The sequence below is a fragment of the Sinocyclocheilus rhinocerous genome, unplaced genomic scaffold (genome assembly GCF_001515625.1).
Source record: "Sinocyclocheilus rhinocerous isolate Xijiao unplaced genomic scaffold, SAMN03320098_v1.1 scaffold1120, whole genome shotgun sequence".
Classification (NCBI taxonomy): Eukaryota; Metazoa; Chordata; class Actinopteri; order Cypriniformes; family Cyprinidae; genus Sinocyclocheilus; species Sinocyclocheilus rhinocerous.
In genome coordinates this window covers 253,740-272,082 of record NW_015666179.1, presented here as the reverse complement: position 1 = coordinate 272,082, position 18,343 = coordinate 253,740, and the positions used below count along the sequence as shown (strand labels likewise).

General features: G+C 37.3%; 2 protein-coding genes across 4 annotated transcripts in view; one reads left to right on the top strand and one right to left on the bottom strand.

The window, feature by feature from the left end:
- Nucleotides 1-1,946: 1,946 nt before the first annotated feature.
- LOC107732017 (sodium/potassium-transporting ATPase subunit beta-233-like) lies at nucleotides 1,947-10,703 on the top strand. Its single transcript, XM_016543247.1, has 6 exons — nucleotides 1,947-2,156; nucleotides 5,871-5,999; nucleotides 7,781-7,936; nucleotides 8,248-8,432; nucleotides 8,590-8,673; nucleotides 9,259-10,703. Exons 1-6 carry the CDS (start codon nucleotides 2,069-2,071, stop codon nucleotides 9,511-9,513), a joined length of 897 nt encoding a protein of 298 aa, XP_016398733.1. The 5' UTR covers nucleotides 1,947-2,068; the 3' UTR covers nucleotides 9,514-10,703.
- Nucleotides 10,704-10,705: 2 nt separating this feature from the next.
- Nucleotides 10,706-18,343, bottom strand: part of LOC107732015 (nucleoside diphosphate kinase 7-like) — a 40,016-nt gene continuing 32,378 nt past the window's right edge. For all 3 annotated transcript variants that reach the window (XM_016543240.1, XM_016543242.1, XM_016543243.1), the window contains 2 exons: nucleotides 11,863-11,970; nucleotides 10,706-10,796 (listed from right to left, as the gene is read on the bottom strand). In XM_016543240.1, the coding sequence (XP_016398726.1) occupies nucleotides 10,764-10,796; nucleotides 11,863-11,970 (141 nt within the window). In that variant the 3' untranslated portion in view covers nucleotides 10,706-10,763. The remainder of the gene's footprint in view (nucleotides 10,797-11,862; nucleotides 11,971-18,343) is intronic.

The window sequence follows — 18,343 nt, the reverse complement described above, 5'->3', positions numbered from 1 at the left end:
ACACACACACACACACACACACAAACAAACAAACAAACAAACAAACAAACACACACACACACAAACAAACAGTTTATTATTTTACACTACTACACTACTTTGTTGTGTGTTTTATTTCATTTATAGTATAGTAATATAGTATAATAGTATAGTAATATATAATATAGTATATATACTGTATACACACACACACACATATACATACTGTATATGTCTTTATAGTTTTACGTTTTTTAAGCTGAAAATAGAAAGTAGCTGAAATAAAAAAGTTCAGTTTATTTCAGTTAATGTTTATTTTTAAGTAACAATTTTTAAAAAATGGTTTTAATTTTAGTTTTAGTCTTTGTTAACTATAATAATCCTGGACCCCACTGACTTTCATTGCATGGACAAAACTGTTGAAACATTCTTTAAATAGTTTGTGTTCCACAGAACAAAGAAATGCATAAAATGTAGACTTACACTATGACATGTTGACCTACATTTTTTGGTGAACTTGTCATTTACAAATGTAAATGTGTGGGAATAAGGATGTTATATTAATTTATCAATTATTTTAGCTCATTCATAATTTTGTACAGCTTTAATAGAAGTTCAGTGATGATGACGCATTATTCTTTTCTCAGTGAAAGTCCTTTGAGCTAAGCTTCAAAAGCCATGATGAAATGTATGGCAGTGAGAGGAATTATATGGATTACAGGTCATAAGTGACACAGTGGAAGCACCTGTGTGCACATGTTTGAAGCTCCACACCCACAACAATACACGCACCTATTTGCTGATGATTTATTAAGAGATGCTGCAGTTCAGGCATACACTGCTTTAACATCACATTCTTGTATTACTTACACATTCATATTTACATTTACCTGATTAGTTAAATGTAACTGTAATGTATGGAGTTTTTGGAGTCAAACAGACCCCCAAGCCCATAGAAAGAGCCAGTAATCCCAGTGTGCAGGAATTAATACCTGCGCAGATTGACACTTGTTGGAGCTTGTCTATGATTTACGAGGAAGAAAAACAAGTGAAATGACATATATTCTCAAATACCCTATTGAGAGACTGAAACTCTATGGCTCCGTGCATGTGTACAGGCTTTGTGTAGGTGGGCTCACCTCTCTGCTTCTGTTGCCTCCCACAAATGACCTTGAATGGAGCACAGGTCACGTACTTGAACTTAAATCTTTCACAGGTCATCGGGAAAATCTTTCCTCCCCTTAATAACACACACACATTTATGTCCACTCACATTTATATCTATTACTGAATGAAAACCTACACAGTGAAGAAAATGTGCTTTGTATCACAGTGCCATCTGTACTTTTATGAATGCTACATGAGTAAATTATGATTTTTATAAAAAATATTAGAATTTTATTTGATCACTCAAATTGTTTTTTGATCAGCTGATGTGCAACAGTAGTTTATCCCCTTGCAAAAATTAGTTTGCCAGTACCATGGTACAGTGATGGTATTACATGGCAGTACCATAGTATTTTGATATGAATTTCTTATATCATGGTGCTTATATGGTACTCTAAGGTACTTCCAAGAATAACATGGTAACACCATGGTACATGTAAAAAAAAATGAAAGTATGATAGGCCTACATGTCCAAAAAAACAAACATGGTATCACCTTTATACTTTATTGTCGTTCAAGTAGTCAGATATGCCGGTGGATTTACGCATGACGTTATTTTATGGTATTAAGACAGAAGATAATCTGTAATTTTGAGGTAAAGAACACAGTTCAGAGTTTGAAAGAAACAGCACTGACCTGCTCATGCGAGGATTCCACCCCCCACCCCCGAGTTACAGTTTACAGTTGTTACGCAAAAGCAAGTCGGGCTGTGATTGGTCCGAATCTGCCATCCTTCTTTTGAAGGTAACTTATTAAAAGAGCCGATGGGCGGAGTCAAGCACCGACTATATATTGAGTGAGTACAAGCGAAGGTACCGGGTACGACTTCGTCCTTTTTTACAACGTTTAGGAAAGGGACAACATCGCTGTGAAGCCCATAAGGCCCGCTCAAACACCACCAAAAGGGAACTAAATATCGAAAATGTCTGCAAATAAAGATGGTGGATGGAAGACCTTTATCTGGAATTCTGACAAGAAGGAATTTTTAGGACGCACAGGCAGCAGTTGGTGTAAGTGTTCTCAAGATTGTTTCACCAGCGCCTCTTCTCTTGGATTAAACTAGTTTTTCTCCTTTGCTAGATGTTGATATTAATACGTCTCAACGTTAAAGACAGGAGAAACGGCTACAGCGTGTTTCCTGACTTTGGAAAAAGCTCAACACCTGTTTGATCAGACCGAGTCGTGACTTTCGTTTTCTAAGGGTAAAAACGCCTTGTGCTGGCGGCTTGCTATAATAATCAGATTATCATATTAAGAGATTCTCGTAAAAGAATCAAGCAAACGGATAAGCAGTGTTCTGGTGCACAGAGTGTGCCGATAGAAACGAGTTTTAGTCATGTAATAGATGAACTGATCAGTCACTAATACGCGTAATCAGCCACAAGGTGGTGAAAATGGCAACTGAATGGGGAAAAAAGATGAAAACAGTGCTTTACACAGTGTTTTTATATTTGATCGATTGTTTAATTAAAAGTTTAGTTCCGTGCTTGGGGAAAGGAAAAGGTCGTTCTGAAGGTCATGATACGGATGTTATTTTTGTTTAGGAAAGAGATTGTCAGTCAGCGGCATCAGAAATGGTCAGTAACTACAGCAGTACGTTAAATTAGCTGAAGGACAATTAGATATTTTCCTGCCGGTAAAATTAAAAACTTGGGTTTAATAGCTGCTTTGTAGGAATCAAAATTGTTTAAAATTTATAACATCCAGCGATCAGATCATTTCACTTCTGTCAGCCACTGAAGAATTGAGTTCAAACACCGACAAATCGTGTAAAATTATTGTGACATGGATAGAAACAACGTTTTTACAGTGAAGAGTCAAATAACATAAAAGCTGCAAGTGTCAGTCATAAACAGATGACATGAACATGTTTGTGCAGGTGACGAAATAAGTATTTTCTGTCCTCAAGGTGACTCAAAATTAATTTGGCCAGTTTAGTTTATGGCCTACAGTTAGTGTTAATAGTAATAATTGGTTAGTACTAATTCCTCGTCCTGCTTTCTTTGTAAATATATTTCGCATGAGTTTCTTAGAATGTAGCCTTTTAAAGCTGGGAACCGTCTGTAGCTGATAGTTTTTTTTTTATCAGTTGTTTACATTTGTGTTTATCGCTGCCCTCCTGATGCAAGATTGACTTGTGTTTACATTTACTTACTTGTAAATGCCGGTTATTAAAAAGTTACATTATCCAGTAACCCTGCGTTGTAATAAAATACTTTCATATTAATTAAGCCTCGATAAGTTAAGATAAAACACGTAGTTAGGCAGTGAGACGGAGGGAGGTTCGGGTCGAGTCTGACACATGTGGAGTATCATGAGGGAGCCAGTCACATGTAGCTTAGCTAGCTACTAAGGCGCTCTCTCTCTGTGCTTGAAGTTTCACTTTAAAACGAACAAAAATGTCTGCGTATTCTTAAAATCACAGACTTAAAATTTATGAGTATTTATAGTTTGTGTGGTTTGAAAAATGTGGCAAACGCTATCGAAACAACCGGACGAGATGAGAAGACAAGTGGAGGCTAACGTTAGTGATATAGGATTATTTATTTAAAGAGGAGATTTTGACTTTGTTGTATCGATTTAACATATTTCTGTCTCTATTACAGATGATTATTTATTGGAATGTTTTATTATGTCAAGGTGCTGCCCGCAAATACTTTGAATGAAAACTGCATGACTCATGAATATGTATTGTTTTGCATTATTTTCTCATTTTAGTGAAACCAATGAGAAGACTGAAGTAAGAGACTGAAGGGCATAGTTAATAGCTGTTGTACTGTAACGTTTACTGTTGGCATTCTTACTCGGTCTTCCTGAATGTGGGTTCAATACGTTTTAAAACATCATAGGATTTTAAAACAGACATCTCGTTATTTATGCCCTCAGGGACAAGCTTCTTTCTCTGCCCACACTGAGACTACGAGATGTGAAACTATTGTTTGTGGGACTGTATTCAAACTTGAATGTGTTTCCTGTAGATTTAAGAGGCGGCAAAGGTTTTATTGCCAGAGCAGAAAGAAAGGAAGTATAACCCCGTCATCCACACAGGCACAAACTGACCCTTGTGTTTGGTGGGGACTAGTTGGAAGTGGTTGTTGGGGGCTGTTTTCAGTGAAGCCTACAGACTGGCACAGTTACTGACAGACAGGAATGTTATTCTGCGGGTCGCATTCTGTTGTTGCATCACACAGGGACATGTGAGCTCTGGGAGCTAGTGTTATGAGTAATGTTTGAGTTTGACTGAAGCTGTTGTCGCTGTTAATTCAGCCAGGAAAGTTTGGGTTGTTTCACAATTACTAGCAACTTTTCATGAAATAGCTAGGCTCTCTTTTTATATATATATTATAATATATATTTTTTATGATCAATAAAACTAAATTAAAAGGCTCAATCAGTGCATATCAGATGAATGATCTGAAAAAAAAGAGAATTGTGAATTATGAAACATATGAATTAATTCATTGGAATTGTGCATTAATTTATATAATATTATTTTAACATTGATTTACATAAGTCAGATGAGTATCTCAGAAGACTGCTGACTAGGACTTTGTTACTCTTTGTTCTTAGCGATTTAGATACTTTTTAGTCTGGTGCTCTGTCACTTTATGGTCATGATGAACTTTGCTTTTCTTGCAAATGTAAATCGGAGTGAAATGGATTATCGAAAAACTAAAAAAAAAGTGCAGGGCTGGGAATTGGTTCTATCCACTGACCGGATGGAAGCAGATTTGAATGCAAGATTGCAGTCGATCGTAAGGCAGAGTTTAACCGCACTAAATGATTGAAGAAGTTCAGCATTTCACTGGAAGATAGAGTTATGACATTTTGATTAAACTTACTAGGTATAAAAATGAAACATGCATGGATGAACTGTTCATAATAAGATCTATAACATGCATTTAGAAAATAGGGTGAATTTTAATTTCATGCCAACTTTAAATTCTCAATTTGTACATACTTGTACTTGTTATTTGTTACTTGACATACTGTACATACTTAAACTACATACTTAAAGGGATAGTTCACCCAAAAATGAAAATTCTGTCATTAATTACTCACCCTCATGTCATTTCAAACCCGTAAGACCTTCGTTCATCTTCAGAACACAAATTAAGATATTTTTGATGGAATCTGAGAGCTGTCTGACCCTGCATAAACAACAATACGCAATGCGCAAAAGCAAAAAAAATAACGACTTTATTCAACAATTCGTCTCCTCCGCATCACCCTGTAGCGCCATTTGGAGAATATTAGCTGGATGTAAACAGCGTATGCTGTTCTGTGTCAGCTGCGTCACCACAAAAAGTATTCTCGTAGCTTCGTATAATTACGGATGAAACACTGATGTCACATGTATTATTTTACAGATCTCCTTGCTACGTTTCTGGACTTGGGAACATTTCAGTTGCGTTGCTGTCTATGCAGGGTCAGACAGCTCTCAGATTCCATCAAAAATATCTTAATTTGTGTTCCGAAGATGAACGAAGGTCTCACGGGTTTGAAACGACATGAGGGTGAGTAATTAATGACAGAATTTTCATTTTTGGGTGAACTAACCCTTTAAATGCTCTTCAAAACAACACTGAAAGTGGATACATTTAAACGCTGGACCATGTTTACATTTGGTTTGATGTTTGTGGAAACTCAATGTTATTTCCTTCTTGTATGTGCTGCTCTAATACATCCCATTGATTCCATGCTTTATATTTTTTTCTTTGCAGTCAAAATCTTCATCTTCTATGTAATCTTCTATGGCTGCTTGGCTGGAATTTTCATTGGCACCATCCAGGCCATGCTCCTGACTCTCAGCAACTACAAGCCCACATACCAGGACAGGGTTGCACCCCCAGGTAACGAACCAACTCCAATGATGTTGAAGATATTACATGCCCAAAAGTGTTCAGAGGTTGGGTACTATTTGTACATAAAAGCTGTGAGAATGAATCACCAAACCAAAGAGATACAGAATGAACTACATGTACTTCACTGCTAAAAGTTGTTTTGACTGGCAGGGTTTTCGATAAGTACGATATGCGAAAGTGTTGTGAGAATGCTGTTGTGTAGTTGATGATTTTGACTAACATGGAAGCCATCTCGTGCACAATATGAAAGGTGTTTTTATGTCTAGCTGTGCATTACAGTTATGTTGTAGAATATTTTAAAATGCATGTGAAACTGAGATTTGTTTGTTACCTGGTTGACAAGGTTCACAAGAGGCCTAGCCGTCACAGTAATTGAAGTAATTGAAGCAGCAGGAACATGACATGTTATTCTTTAGCAATGATATGGAAAAATGGAAAGAACAAACTGTTTTGGGGACATTCTCGTTTACACGCACTCGAACTGTTCCATAACGCTGGAAGTTAATTTAGTTTCTGCAAACCCTGTGACATTTCGGCAGCTCTAATGGTCTGTCTGACCTCAGCGAGAGAGGGTGGAGGTGGTAGGAGTGTGAGGGAGGAGAAGGAGAGACACGCACACAGAAAGCCATTTTGACCTTCACTTCCTGGCTAGCCTGACGAGGCTTCCCGTTTGGGTTCTTACAGCAGAGTTGTTCCGCATTTACACACTTCACATTTCTTTGATCTGGTATGTCTTGTAGTATTTCAGTCGGGGTTGGTGGTATCGGCATTAGTGCACTTAAACACCTTTGAAGCAGTTTACAACAGGATCAGGGTTTATCACTAAGCTTGTTTTGCACAAACAAGAATGTTTTGCAATTAAACTTCAGCTAAAAACGTGAAAAAAGAAACTGTGGAGAGCATTGTACACTGCACCTTCCATAATCCCCGTTAGGTTGCCCGTTGGTCCACTGCCAGCCATTCGCCACACCAGCCATGCCAGTGAATGTTTGCATAGTGCACACTCCCGCCTTCGCATTACATTTATCTGTCTTCGTTAAAGCCCTGAACATAAACGCCTCTGCCAAGAAGAACCGTTTCCCCTTTAAGAGAGGCGGGAACGGGCGGGAGGGAGGCGGGAGAAGACTTCCCCTTGAAGTCTAAAAAGAAACAACATGAGTAGGAATGAAGTGGAGATAACCATGGTGTGCAGCTATTTGCTGCAAAGAAGGCCTGATGTAGAAAAGACATGCTGCCTGCGTTAAAGTCCCGCCTCCCTCTCAGGGGCTAAAAGTTTCCATTGTGTGAAAGAAGCACGTGAGGTTGTGGAGAGGAGGAGGGGGAAGGCTGGGAGACTCTCACAGGCTCTAACCGGAGTCTTAAAAGTGTATTACACAATGAACTTCCCAATGGACTAAACACAAACTTCCCATGTGCAATAAGTTAGAAGCTCCTCTTTTGTACCAGCTGCAGCACATGCACGGAAGGTCATTACCAGCTTGTTGAAACAAAAATTGGCATTAAATACAATATAAGGTTTCCGTTTGCTTGTTCTCTTCTGCTGGCTCTGCTCACGCCACGCCCCGCTTTGGTCGTACGTTCGAGCCGGTGGAAAATTACTGCCAAGCTGGGAATCTGAATAGCAAACTTCCATGACAATGAATGGACCAGGCTTTCTCCGCTCTTGTAGCTGGAGGGAAAATTACTCTTCTAAATGCAAATTTTTATGGTTGACACCAGTTGTTGGGCCACATTTAACCTGCTTTACACATTTTCTGCTTTACTTACAGGCTTATCACACTCCCCACGCCCGGACAAAGCAGAGATCAGCTACTCCATCAGCGATAATACGACTTACAGTGCATATGTGGAACATATGAAGGAGTTTCTGAAAGCATACGAAAAAGACAGCCAGGGTGACGAAAGCAAATTTGAAAACTGCGGAGGTACAACAAGTTCTAAGATTATCTTTAAGCTATATATATGTCTCAATAAAACCAAGCTTTTAGCTGTATTATGAAGTAGGTCAGCTAAAAAGGGTACAGTTCAGGAAGTGATCTCCTACATCACTCCCCAGCTCTGTCATATGATCTTCATTCACAAGTCAACAGTTTGTGTTTTAGCCACTGCTTAGGTAGACAATCGGGGCTTTATTTGACCCATTGTGCTGTCCTGCATGCCTGTACACTGTTGTAGTAATGACAAGCAAATACAGTTGTATTAGTCAGTAATAAGGTTTAATGTGTTTCATGTTCAGACAAACCCCAATCCTATACGGAGCGTGGAGAACTGGAGGGCAGTGACGGCGTGAGGAAGGCCTGCCGCTTCGAAAGAGAGTGGCTGAAGGATTGCTCAGGAAAGAAAGATGACACATTCGGCTTCAAAGAAGGCAAACCCTGCCTCATCATTAAACTCAATAGGATTGTGAATTTCAGGCCACGGGTGAGTTATTTTGTTATTCAAGATCATCCCATCAATATTAACCTACTTACTGCCATTGTATATACATCAGGTGCTTGCAAACCATTTTTCTTAGCCTGAGGCAACATTTACCTTAATATTGGGATTGTATCATCATACTGTCGTTCTCTCTCCTCAGCCTCCAGCTTCCAATGACAGTATCCCTGAGCCAATCCACCCTAACTTTCATGGCAATCTGATTCCAATCCACTGCACAAACAAGGTAAGAAATACTTACAAAGCATCTTGGTAAAAAAAATATAGAGACATATAGGTTAGCCTTTTTTTTTTTTTACATTTAGAATACCATAATTATACTTTTTTTTTATATATAAAAAAAATGCAATTTAATAACACTGTTTAATGTAATCTTTATCAAATAACAAAATATCCTTTTTTCATACAGTATATTATAACATTTAGACAAAACAGCATCAAATATCAGCTATAGTATAATTGTAGATTCAGATTTATGCATGTGGCAAATGCTTTAATCCAAAGCAGCATGTATTGCATTCAAGGGACAGATTTACATTTTATCAGTTCTCGCATTTCCTGGGAATCAAACACATGATGTTGGCTTGTCATGCTCCACTGTTTGAGCTACAGGAATGCATTATTAATTATTATTATTAGTAGTAGCATTATTAATTATAAGAATGGACTAGAATTTGAATATCAGTGCATCTCTAGTCTATTTTTCCAGTCAAGTCTAAGCAAAGAAATATACACAGTGATGCGAAATTCAGTACTCCATGTGCCGTAGTGCTCCGGAGATTGATCTAATACTAATTCTGGTTGTTAACAGAGAGAAGATGATGCAAAACATCTTGGACCGGTCGAGTACTTCGGGCTGGGGGCTGGTTTCCCCCTCCAGTATTATCCTTACTACGGAAAGCTGCTACATCCCCATTACCTCCAGCCTCTGGTGGCCGTCAAATTCAACATCACCGTGGGTATCGAAATGCGCATAGAGTGTAAAGTATTCGGACAGAACATCGATTACAGCGAGAAGGATCGTTATCAGGGACGTTTCGATGTCAAAATCACCATCAAGTCATGACCTTAGCTATAAAAAATAGCACTTTTTTTCTGCCCATTTCGAAACACAGTCATTTTAGATGAATAAAGACAAGTACAAATTCAATTGGAAAAACAACTACGACAACTAGTCTTGAACAAAGTTTCATAACATACGGGACCTACACTTAATCTGTACGCTTTACACTAGCTTTCTCTGCATGTCTAGGGTTAGAATGTAAATTACAGGAAGAGTAGCAATAGCAAAGTATTTATTCTACTGTAAATGAGAATATTCCGTGAGCCATGGGACATTCATTTATTACTGTAAATTATAATTCCACTACTGATGTAGCGAGCAGTGTTTCTGTCCCCTGAATATTTCTGCCTAGTGTGGTCTCTTTATATTTTATGGAGTGTGCAGTGCAGTAGTCGCATACAATGGTCCTTTCCAAGCCATGTTGTCATTTCTGTTGTCTTATGCCAGAAAGCCTTAGTGGTCCAAGGTGTGTGTGTGTGTGTGAGAGAGAGAGAGAGAGAGAGAGAGAGTTTGAGTGTGAATGTGCGTATTCGTCTACTTAAAAACTGAAAAACTGGCATGGTACGCTCTGAACTCCCCAGGTCTGTGTGTGTTTGTAAGTGACTGCACTCCGTTCATCCTTTTTTCCCCCCTTTTCTTTTCATCTTTTCCATTGATTGTGGGGAATATGTTTTTACATCACCTTTTGACTTTTTATTTGATCGTCTTGTAATTTGGGAAATGGGGGCTATTGACAATTCTGTGTAAGGCTTATTATTTTCCTTCACTATTAAGTGTAGAACTGTGTGTCTAGTCTGGAGGACTGAAGTGGTCACTATGGCAACTCAGTGCTATGATTTTTATTTTTTTTTGTTCCGGACACATCACATGACGTGGTGTTACTTTCTAATGAATGTTTTAGCCATTTTCATGGTGGAAGAATTTTATATTTATGCAGTTGTACAATTTTTTTTTTTCAGCAGGAGAAAGTGTGATGTATGAATCCAAAAAACCAAAGTCACTGGTCAAAGGTTAGAAACCTATCAGATGCAACGCAGTACCCCATGTAATAAGATTTTTTTGTTTTGTTGTTTAAAGTTCTTAAAAGTCATTGTTGGACATCAGAACACTTGTCAAGAGTTGTTGCATTTGCTCTTGTAATGTTATTTAAATCTGGGTAAGTCCTGAGAAGAAATAAATGGACAGACAACTGAGGTATTGTTGAAGTGGTCTTTATTTAAATAACTGCTGGATGGTCGTCTCTCGTGGTTGCTTCACACATCTAAAATCTTAAAGAAATATTGGACCTGCAAAACAGTGCAGACAGTTTCCATAATGACACTGACAAAAGGTCAATACTTTGACAAAAGTTGTGTCCCAAATGACACTCTATGCACTATGTACTGTCTTGTGTATGAATTTTATAAGGTTATTTTGTCATCCAACATGGGAGTTTGATAATCCTGTAAACCTACAACAGCTGAAATGCACCACACAACGGATTTCGCAGTCTGGATGGATGCTAGTTTTCAAAAGTCAGTGCTAGTCTGCAGATTTTGAGCAGTTGGAGCTCTCAGATTTGACAGAAAATCCTAGTGTATAATAGACCTAATCTTCGATTTTTAGCTTCAGACTATGATTCCATCCAGTCAGTGGATATAAAACATTTCATATTTTGAACTGATTTTGTTTTCATTTGTCATTTTCATTCTCACACGATTTATACTAAAAAATAGCATAGAATATTGCATACTTACGTGGATTGGAACGTCCCTAATGAGAATTTGTAAAAAATAATGACTTACATTTAAAAAAAAAAAACCTGTGTTCACTTGAGACGCTATTTTAGCACTTCATCAGGCCTCAGCATCAGCTCACCAGCTTGTTTTACTTTCAAACAATTGACTTTCCCTGAATCGTGCCTGTTACGGCAGCTGGCGTCTGTGCTGGGCCTCTGTGAGGCCTGAACTCTTGGAATGTCATGGCTGAGTCGGTCAGACTCAGCAGGCAAATGATTAACAAGGGGCCATTTGTGCTAGGAGGCTGGACAGATCAGGAGTTGTGCACAACAATGACGTCCACCGGGCCAAACCCACTGCCTGGCATAACAATGCCTTTTTCTTCTACCAAACCGACTCTACCAGCCTGCTTCCCTTCCTGTGAGACAAGCCGGGCTGTAGGTCTGCCTCGGCCCACAGTGGACAGTCATGAGACCTGGATGCCATTTTGTTCTAGGCTTTATAAGCATTTGTGGGATCCAGAATTTTTTTTGACGGCGAACACACTTCCTCAACATGAGCAAAATGTGACTAAATACAAAACGTGACTGTGTGGCTCTTGCATAACATTTGAATGAGATTTGCTAGAGCTCACCTCCAGAATCCCGTCTTCCGGTAGATCGGTGCAGTGAACGGCATTCTGCACTTTGTTTTTGCCGTAGAGCGCTCGCAAAGTGGTGGGCCGAAGGTGGCGTGCAATTTCCTGTAAGGAAACAGAAGACATTACATGATGACAGCTCTGTGATGGGTTACAGTAAGAACAATGGAGCATATGCTTTGAACAGGGTTTCCTTGGTAGAGCAATTGGATAAAAGCACAGGTGACGATGCATGTGCTGTGATAGTTAATCGTGGTCAACGCTGCTGGGAGATCACATAACATACACTCTATCCAGCGAATCGGGTTACTCACACGTGCTTGTTCACATTACTGCAAACATCAGCTACATTAACAGTCCTCCTTGAGTCACTTCTTTCAACTCAACGCACACACACACACACACACCCAAAAACTTTCAATTTAAACTCAAACGTGAAGGGACAGTTCACCCAAAAAATGAAAACTCTGTCATCATTCACTGACCCTCAAGTTGTTCCAAACCTGTATTAGTTTCTTTCTTCCTTTCAGTACAAAAGTTGCTGTTTTTAAGAATGTTGCTAACCGAACAGTTGATGTTAACCATTGACTTCCATAGTATGGAAAAAAAATACGATGGAAGTCAATGGCTACCGTTGACTGTTCGGTTCTTAAAAACATCTTTTGTGTTCAAATGGAAGAAAGAAACTCGTATCGGTTTAGAAAGACATGAGGGTGAGTGAATCTTTCAATTTAAACTCAAACGTGAAGGGACAGTTCACCCAAAAAATGAAAACTCTGTCATCATTCACTGACCCTCAAGTTGTTCCAAACCTGTATTAGTTTCTTTCTTCCTTTCAGTACAAAAGTTGCTGTTTTTAAGAATGTTGCTAACCGAACAGTTGATGTTAACCATTGACTTCCATAGTATGGAAAAAAAATACGATGGAAGTCAATGGCTACCGTTGACTGTTCGGTTCTTAAAAACATCTTCTTTTGTGTTCAAATGGAAGAAAGAAACTCGTATCGGTTTAGAAAGACATGAGGGTGAGTGAATGGGGGGGGTCAAAATTCACCACTGACCAAATGGGTTGTTAATAAAAACTTGGCTATCTATGCAGAATGAATAAATAAATAGGTGCTATACAGAAGACAGCGAAAAAGGGCTGTGGTGTTTTTTTTAATGCAGTTTTGATTTTAGCGCCGCCTCTCTGTTGATCCTACTGTCTGTGGGCAGGAAATGGGAATACAAAAATGCGGAAGTTCAATCTGTAGTTTTTACAAAAGCCCTGGAGTTGTCAAAAATCTGTCATTTTGTGTCATCCAGTGGACTTTTTCTGACAAATAAACCAGGATATCGGAGTGCAGGCAACGTGGAGAAAGAGTCCACATTGTTTATTTACATATACTACCAACATTGTAACTATTATTAACCCTTTATTTAACCAGGCAAGTCACTTAAGAACAAATTCTTATTTACAACAATGGCCTGGCAATGCAAAGCTGGTTGAAAATTGACAAAAAAATCTAGCATTAAAATGAAAGCAACAATATTCACTTGTAACACTGAAGGTGCAGTCTCATTTACTGTTGCTCAGCAAATTTTCGGTGGTGAAATCCAGTCATTCCAACAGGAATACACACGATCAGGATTTCGCATGAGGGTGGAAAAGTTCCCCACGCAGATTTCGCTAATGTTTAAGTTGGTCCCACGAATTTGCCGCACTGACCAGCAGAAAGCAACTTCTGTGTGAGATGTGCTTCATATATCTCTATACTTTTGACCAGTTTTTTTGCACACAAAATTTCACTGAAATTTCACACCTTAAAATTACTGTTTGTTTTATTTAGACAAAATCCTATAGAATTTTTCAGAATTTAATGGTTATCAATACTGTCAGAAAATTTTTTGCATCAACCCATGAAAGGTGCATGTTAGTAATTTATGGTAGTATCTTTGTACACTGAAAAAAATGCTACTAAATTTTTTAAAAGTAAGTGGTCGCAAACATTTTATTTTAGCAACATTTAATAAAAAAAAAAAAATGTTGAAAGTTAGTCAAATAAATTTGTTTATTTAAATGTAGCTAAAATAAATTGATTGCAACCACTTTAAAAAATGTAGTAAATTCAATGAACAATTTTTTTCAGTGTACCCTTAAGTTACTATTATGAGCCTTTAAATAAGGTAAAATTTTTACACACTTGTTTTCAAAGAGTGAGCCACAGTATCAAAATAATAATCAGTTTATCGGTGTTGGACAGAATTTAAATATCAGTGCATCCCAAATGAAAACAGTTTTAAGTTAATTCAGAATCGTGACATTATTTGTGTGAAACCCAACCTGCTGTGTTATTTTCTCTGGTCAAGCTCATCTCAACTTGACATTAACACCAGGCTGGCAAAAAGAACAGGCTGCTCAGCATTCTGGGCATGCTGTCATCTAGCAAAAAAAAAAAAAAAGTCTCACATTTAGGACTTCAGACACAAGCAACAAAATGGAACTGATGTAGTTGAGTGTAATGGTATAAGCGATTTAAAAATATATATATATATGATCATCTTTACAAAGGTGCACAAATGTTAAACAAATACTGCTCCCCTGACATTACAGCTTTACAGTAGTTCAAGGGGTCTTGGCTGAGCTTACTATGAGTTTATATTTCACTGCCCTTTCAGCAGAATGTTGGACTAATACCAGGTCTTGTCTTTAATTCACGCTCACGTGTGCTTCTCATTCAGAGCTCAGCTGGCCAACTGGCTTAGGCTAAAATGGAACATGATGAAATGAAATATTCCCGAGGACACAAACCCCGGCTGCTCTGCTGTCCTCTGCTAATCTCTACCAGTAGGAAATTTAACTCCCCATCACCGCCCATGAGGGACGGGTTATCTACATGTAAATAAATTGGGTTTCCTTAGCCACACCCATTTTGTCACCTCCATTTTGATCTCTGGATTTACATTTCAGTGGCCTGGAACTTGCTGAGGACCACACAGTTCAAACAAAGAGGGAGTATTAAGCGACCACACATTGTCATGAGAGAAAGTCTGAGGCAAAATTAGTGTTTTGCTTTCAATAAAGAGCACTGTCTGTAACATATGGTTTCCTTTCTTAAGCTTTGGCATATTTAGAGACTCTTGCTGGTTAGTAATTATCCTTATCTTGTTGACTTAGAAAAGGAACACGAAGACAATGAAATCCTTCCTTTCTTTAGTTTTATCTAGATATAATGTCTTCTTTTGATTACATTAAAACAAGACAGAGAATCTGATGTCATGGATACAAGTATAAAGACATTAGCAAGCTTCATTCGGTTCTTAGTAATGAGGCACATCCTCATTTGATTAAACAGATGACTAACACACATCACTGAGGATTGCTTTTTAAAAAAGTATGAACAGTTTGTGTAGGCAATACTGGCAGTCTAAATGTCAACAAAAAAGGAAAACAAAAAAAATTCAAATGCAACACAGGGTGCTAGTACAGAAATAAGAAAAAAATATACTAAAACGTATATATAACATGGTACATAGGGCTGGGTAAAAAATATCGATATCTCGATATTAAACGATTCTCATTTTTACGAAACGATATTGATTCTTAAATCCCAAGAATCGATTATTCTAGCCTGTTTTCAGTTAATGGACGGAACGTTGAAGGGCATTCCCCAACCAATATATCGCAATAAGCATTGTGCTTTGGTACTTTTAATATGAAACAAAGTCTCAGATTTCCATTGTATTGCAGTATTCAAACAATAAATGAAAATAAACTGTAGAGAGGGGCATTTTGCTAAATATATGCACCATATAACATATTCATTATAAATTTTACTGTTCTTCAATGTTTAATTTATGTTTGAATAAACCCATCAAGTTTTTATGACAGCCACCATTATGTTTGTATTTCAAAAAAACAAATTGAAGTAGAAATATTTTTATGTAATTGTAACTTTATCATTTTAAAAACTTTATTAAGTGTAATTTTAACAAATCAGTCAATTTTAACCTTCAATATTATAGTAATGTAGAACCAACTGACTCTCATGTATATTTTACATCATTAGTTAAGAGATTTATTTTTCCTTGAGAAAATTTGGCATGTACTGTACCTGATATATATATCCAAAATAATCGATATTGAATCGAATCGAATTGGTAATGGAATCGAATAGCAAACTTGTGAATAAGAATCGAATCGAATCGTGAAATTTGTGTCAAAACCCAGCCCTAATGGTACATGAGAAGTTTATCATCTAGTACTATGGTAAACATCAAAGCACCATGCTTACCATCTGATTTACCATATTACTGCCACCATACTTTTTGAAAGTTCGAAAATTTGCGGTCAGTATGATTTTTGATGTTGAAGTCCTTATCCTCACCAAGGCTGCATTCATTTGATGACAAATACAGTAAAACAGTAATATTGTGAAATAATATTATTTCAAATATTTTAAAATGTAATTTATTCACGTGATGAAAAAGTTGAATTTTCAGCAGCCATTAGCCATTTTAGCTTTAGTGTCATTCAGAAATCATTCTAATATGCTTATTTGGTGCTCAAGAATCATTTTTAACGCTGAAAACAGTCGTGGTGCTTAAAATTTTTGCAGAAACAGGCTTTTTTTCAGGATTAATTGATGAATACAAAAATTTTAGCAATTATTTGAAATAGAAATCATTTGTAATGTTATAAATGTCTTTACTGACTTTGATCAATGTAAAGCATCCTTGGTTATTAAAAATAATTCACTTTAAAAAAATAAATTAAAAAATCTTACTGACCAAATCAAACTTTCGAAATGTAGTGTACATTTCATCAGAACATTTTTCTTAACAGGGCTTTGTTTTAAATAGCCAAATTATTGTTTTAGTCTGACTGGAATTGAACTTTGAAAACATATGCAAACACGCATACATTTGCTGGCAGTGAGGTTCATTTTCAGTGCTGAGACAATTCCTGGCAAAGCTGGCTCACTATAATAGCGTTAGTTACCCGAAAGTGACCTGCAGCCACTGAGCTTAATGTCACTGTAATGAGTCCTGCCAAGCCCAAACACTGACGGTCACACACAAACTACAGGCTACGGTTCCAAACAAACAAGCTAAGGGAGTTCATTTCACCTCTCACTGCCTCACTGTCACATGCAATTCTTTTGGGAATAGTGTTTAAATCAACACGTTTGTATGACTGAGATATCCATGTTGGTGATATCCATTTCTGACGGCTGCAGTTTGACCTCAACATTCATAGTGTGTGTGTGTTCGTATTCTAAATAGGTGCCGTTGCCAGACACACTGCATATACACACTAAACCTCTCTCACCCCACCACACGGAACATAAAGTAAATGTCAATAGAGACACACTGACGTAACACTATTTAGACCGAGGAAAAAAATGGTTACCTCACAAACCCTCCTCTCGCTGTTCACTGATAAAATGGGGCCCATTTCAGAGAGACGTCCCAGTGCTAGAGCCGAGTATATGGATATCTGTTCTCTCACACTAAATTGACTCTCAGGGCCATTTAAAAGTATTTGGCAATCATCACAAATTATTGAAAACTAAAATAACTCTAATTTAGAAAGACAAATTTACACTATATGGGTAAACTAGCCATAATTGGTCAAATGGGTGAAAGACAGTCTGGGTGTCAGTTCAAGTTAGCAGAGTGTACTGTTCCAGACTTAAACTCCTCATATTTAACCCTTTATGTGCCTGATCAGAACGTCAGCTGATCCTATTGTGTCCAAAAGTTAGAGAACACTAGTATAAAATGCAAAAGCATACTATCAAATTTTTTTTTTTTGCATTTTCTAATTGAATATATTTTTTCATTATAAATTATTATCAGCATAACAATTCCTAGAAATATTTTGTAGTCATTTTTGTCATAATATTCCATTATTCCTAAAACCTTTAATTAACTTTATTCAGAAAATAATTTATTCAATTGATCAAAAGGAACAGTACAGACTTTTACATTATTACAAAAGATTTATTTTTTAAATAAATGCTGCACTTTTGAACTGCCTATTTATCAAAGAATTTTGAAAAAAAAAAAGTATCAGTTTCCAAAAAATATTAAAAAGCACAAATGTTTTTCAACACTAAATATGAAAAAAATATTTGTTTCTTGAGCACCAAATCAGCATATTAGAATGATTTCTGAAGGATCATCATGTGACACTGGAGACTGGAGTAATGATGCTGAAAATTCAGCTTTGCCATCAAATTACATTTTAAAAATAAAAACAATTTAAGGTGACATGAAAATCTGACTTTTCCAGGTTTTAAGTGCTATAATCAGGTCACCGGTGCATCTACCAACCAAGGAAATGTGAAAAAGATTAACCTAGTAACTTTGTTTTGGGAAGCCTTTTTCTGCAAGCGTCTGAGAAAACGAGCGCGTCTGATTTTGCTCCCTTGGTGATGTGGCAAAGGGATCTCATTATAATATTACCGCCCCTTAATCTGTAAGTTTCCACCCA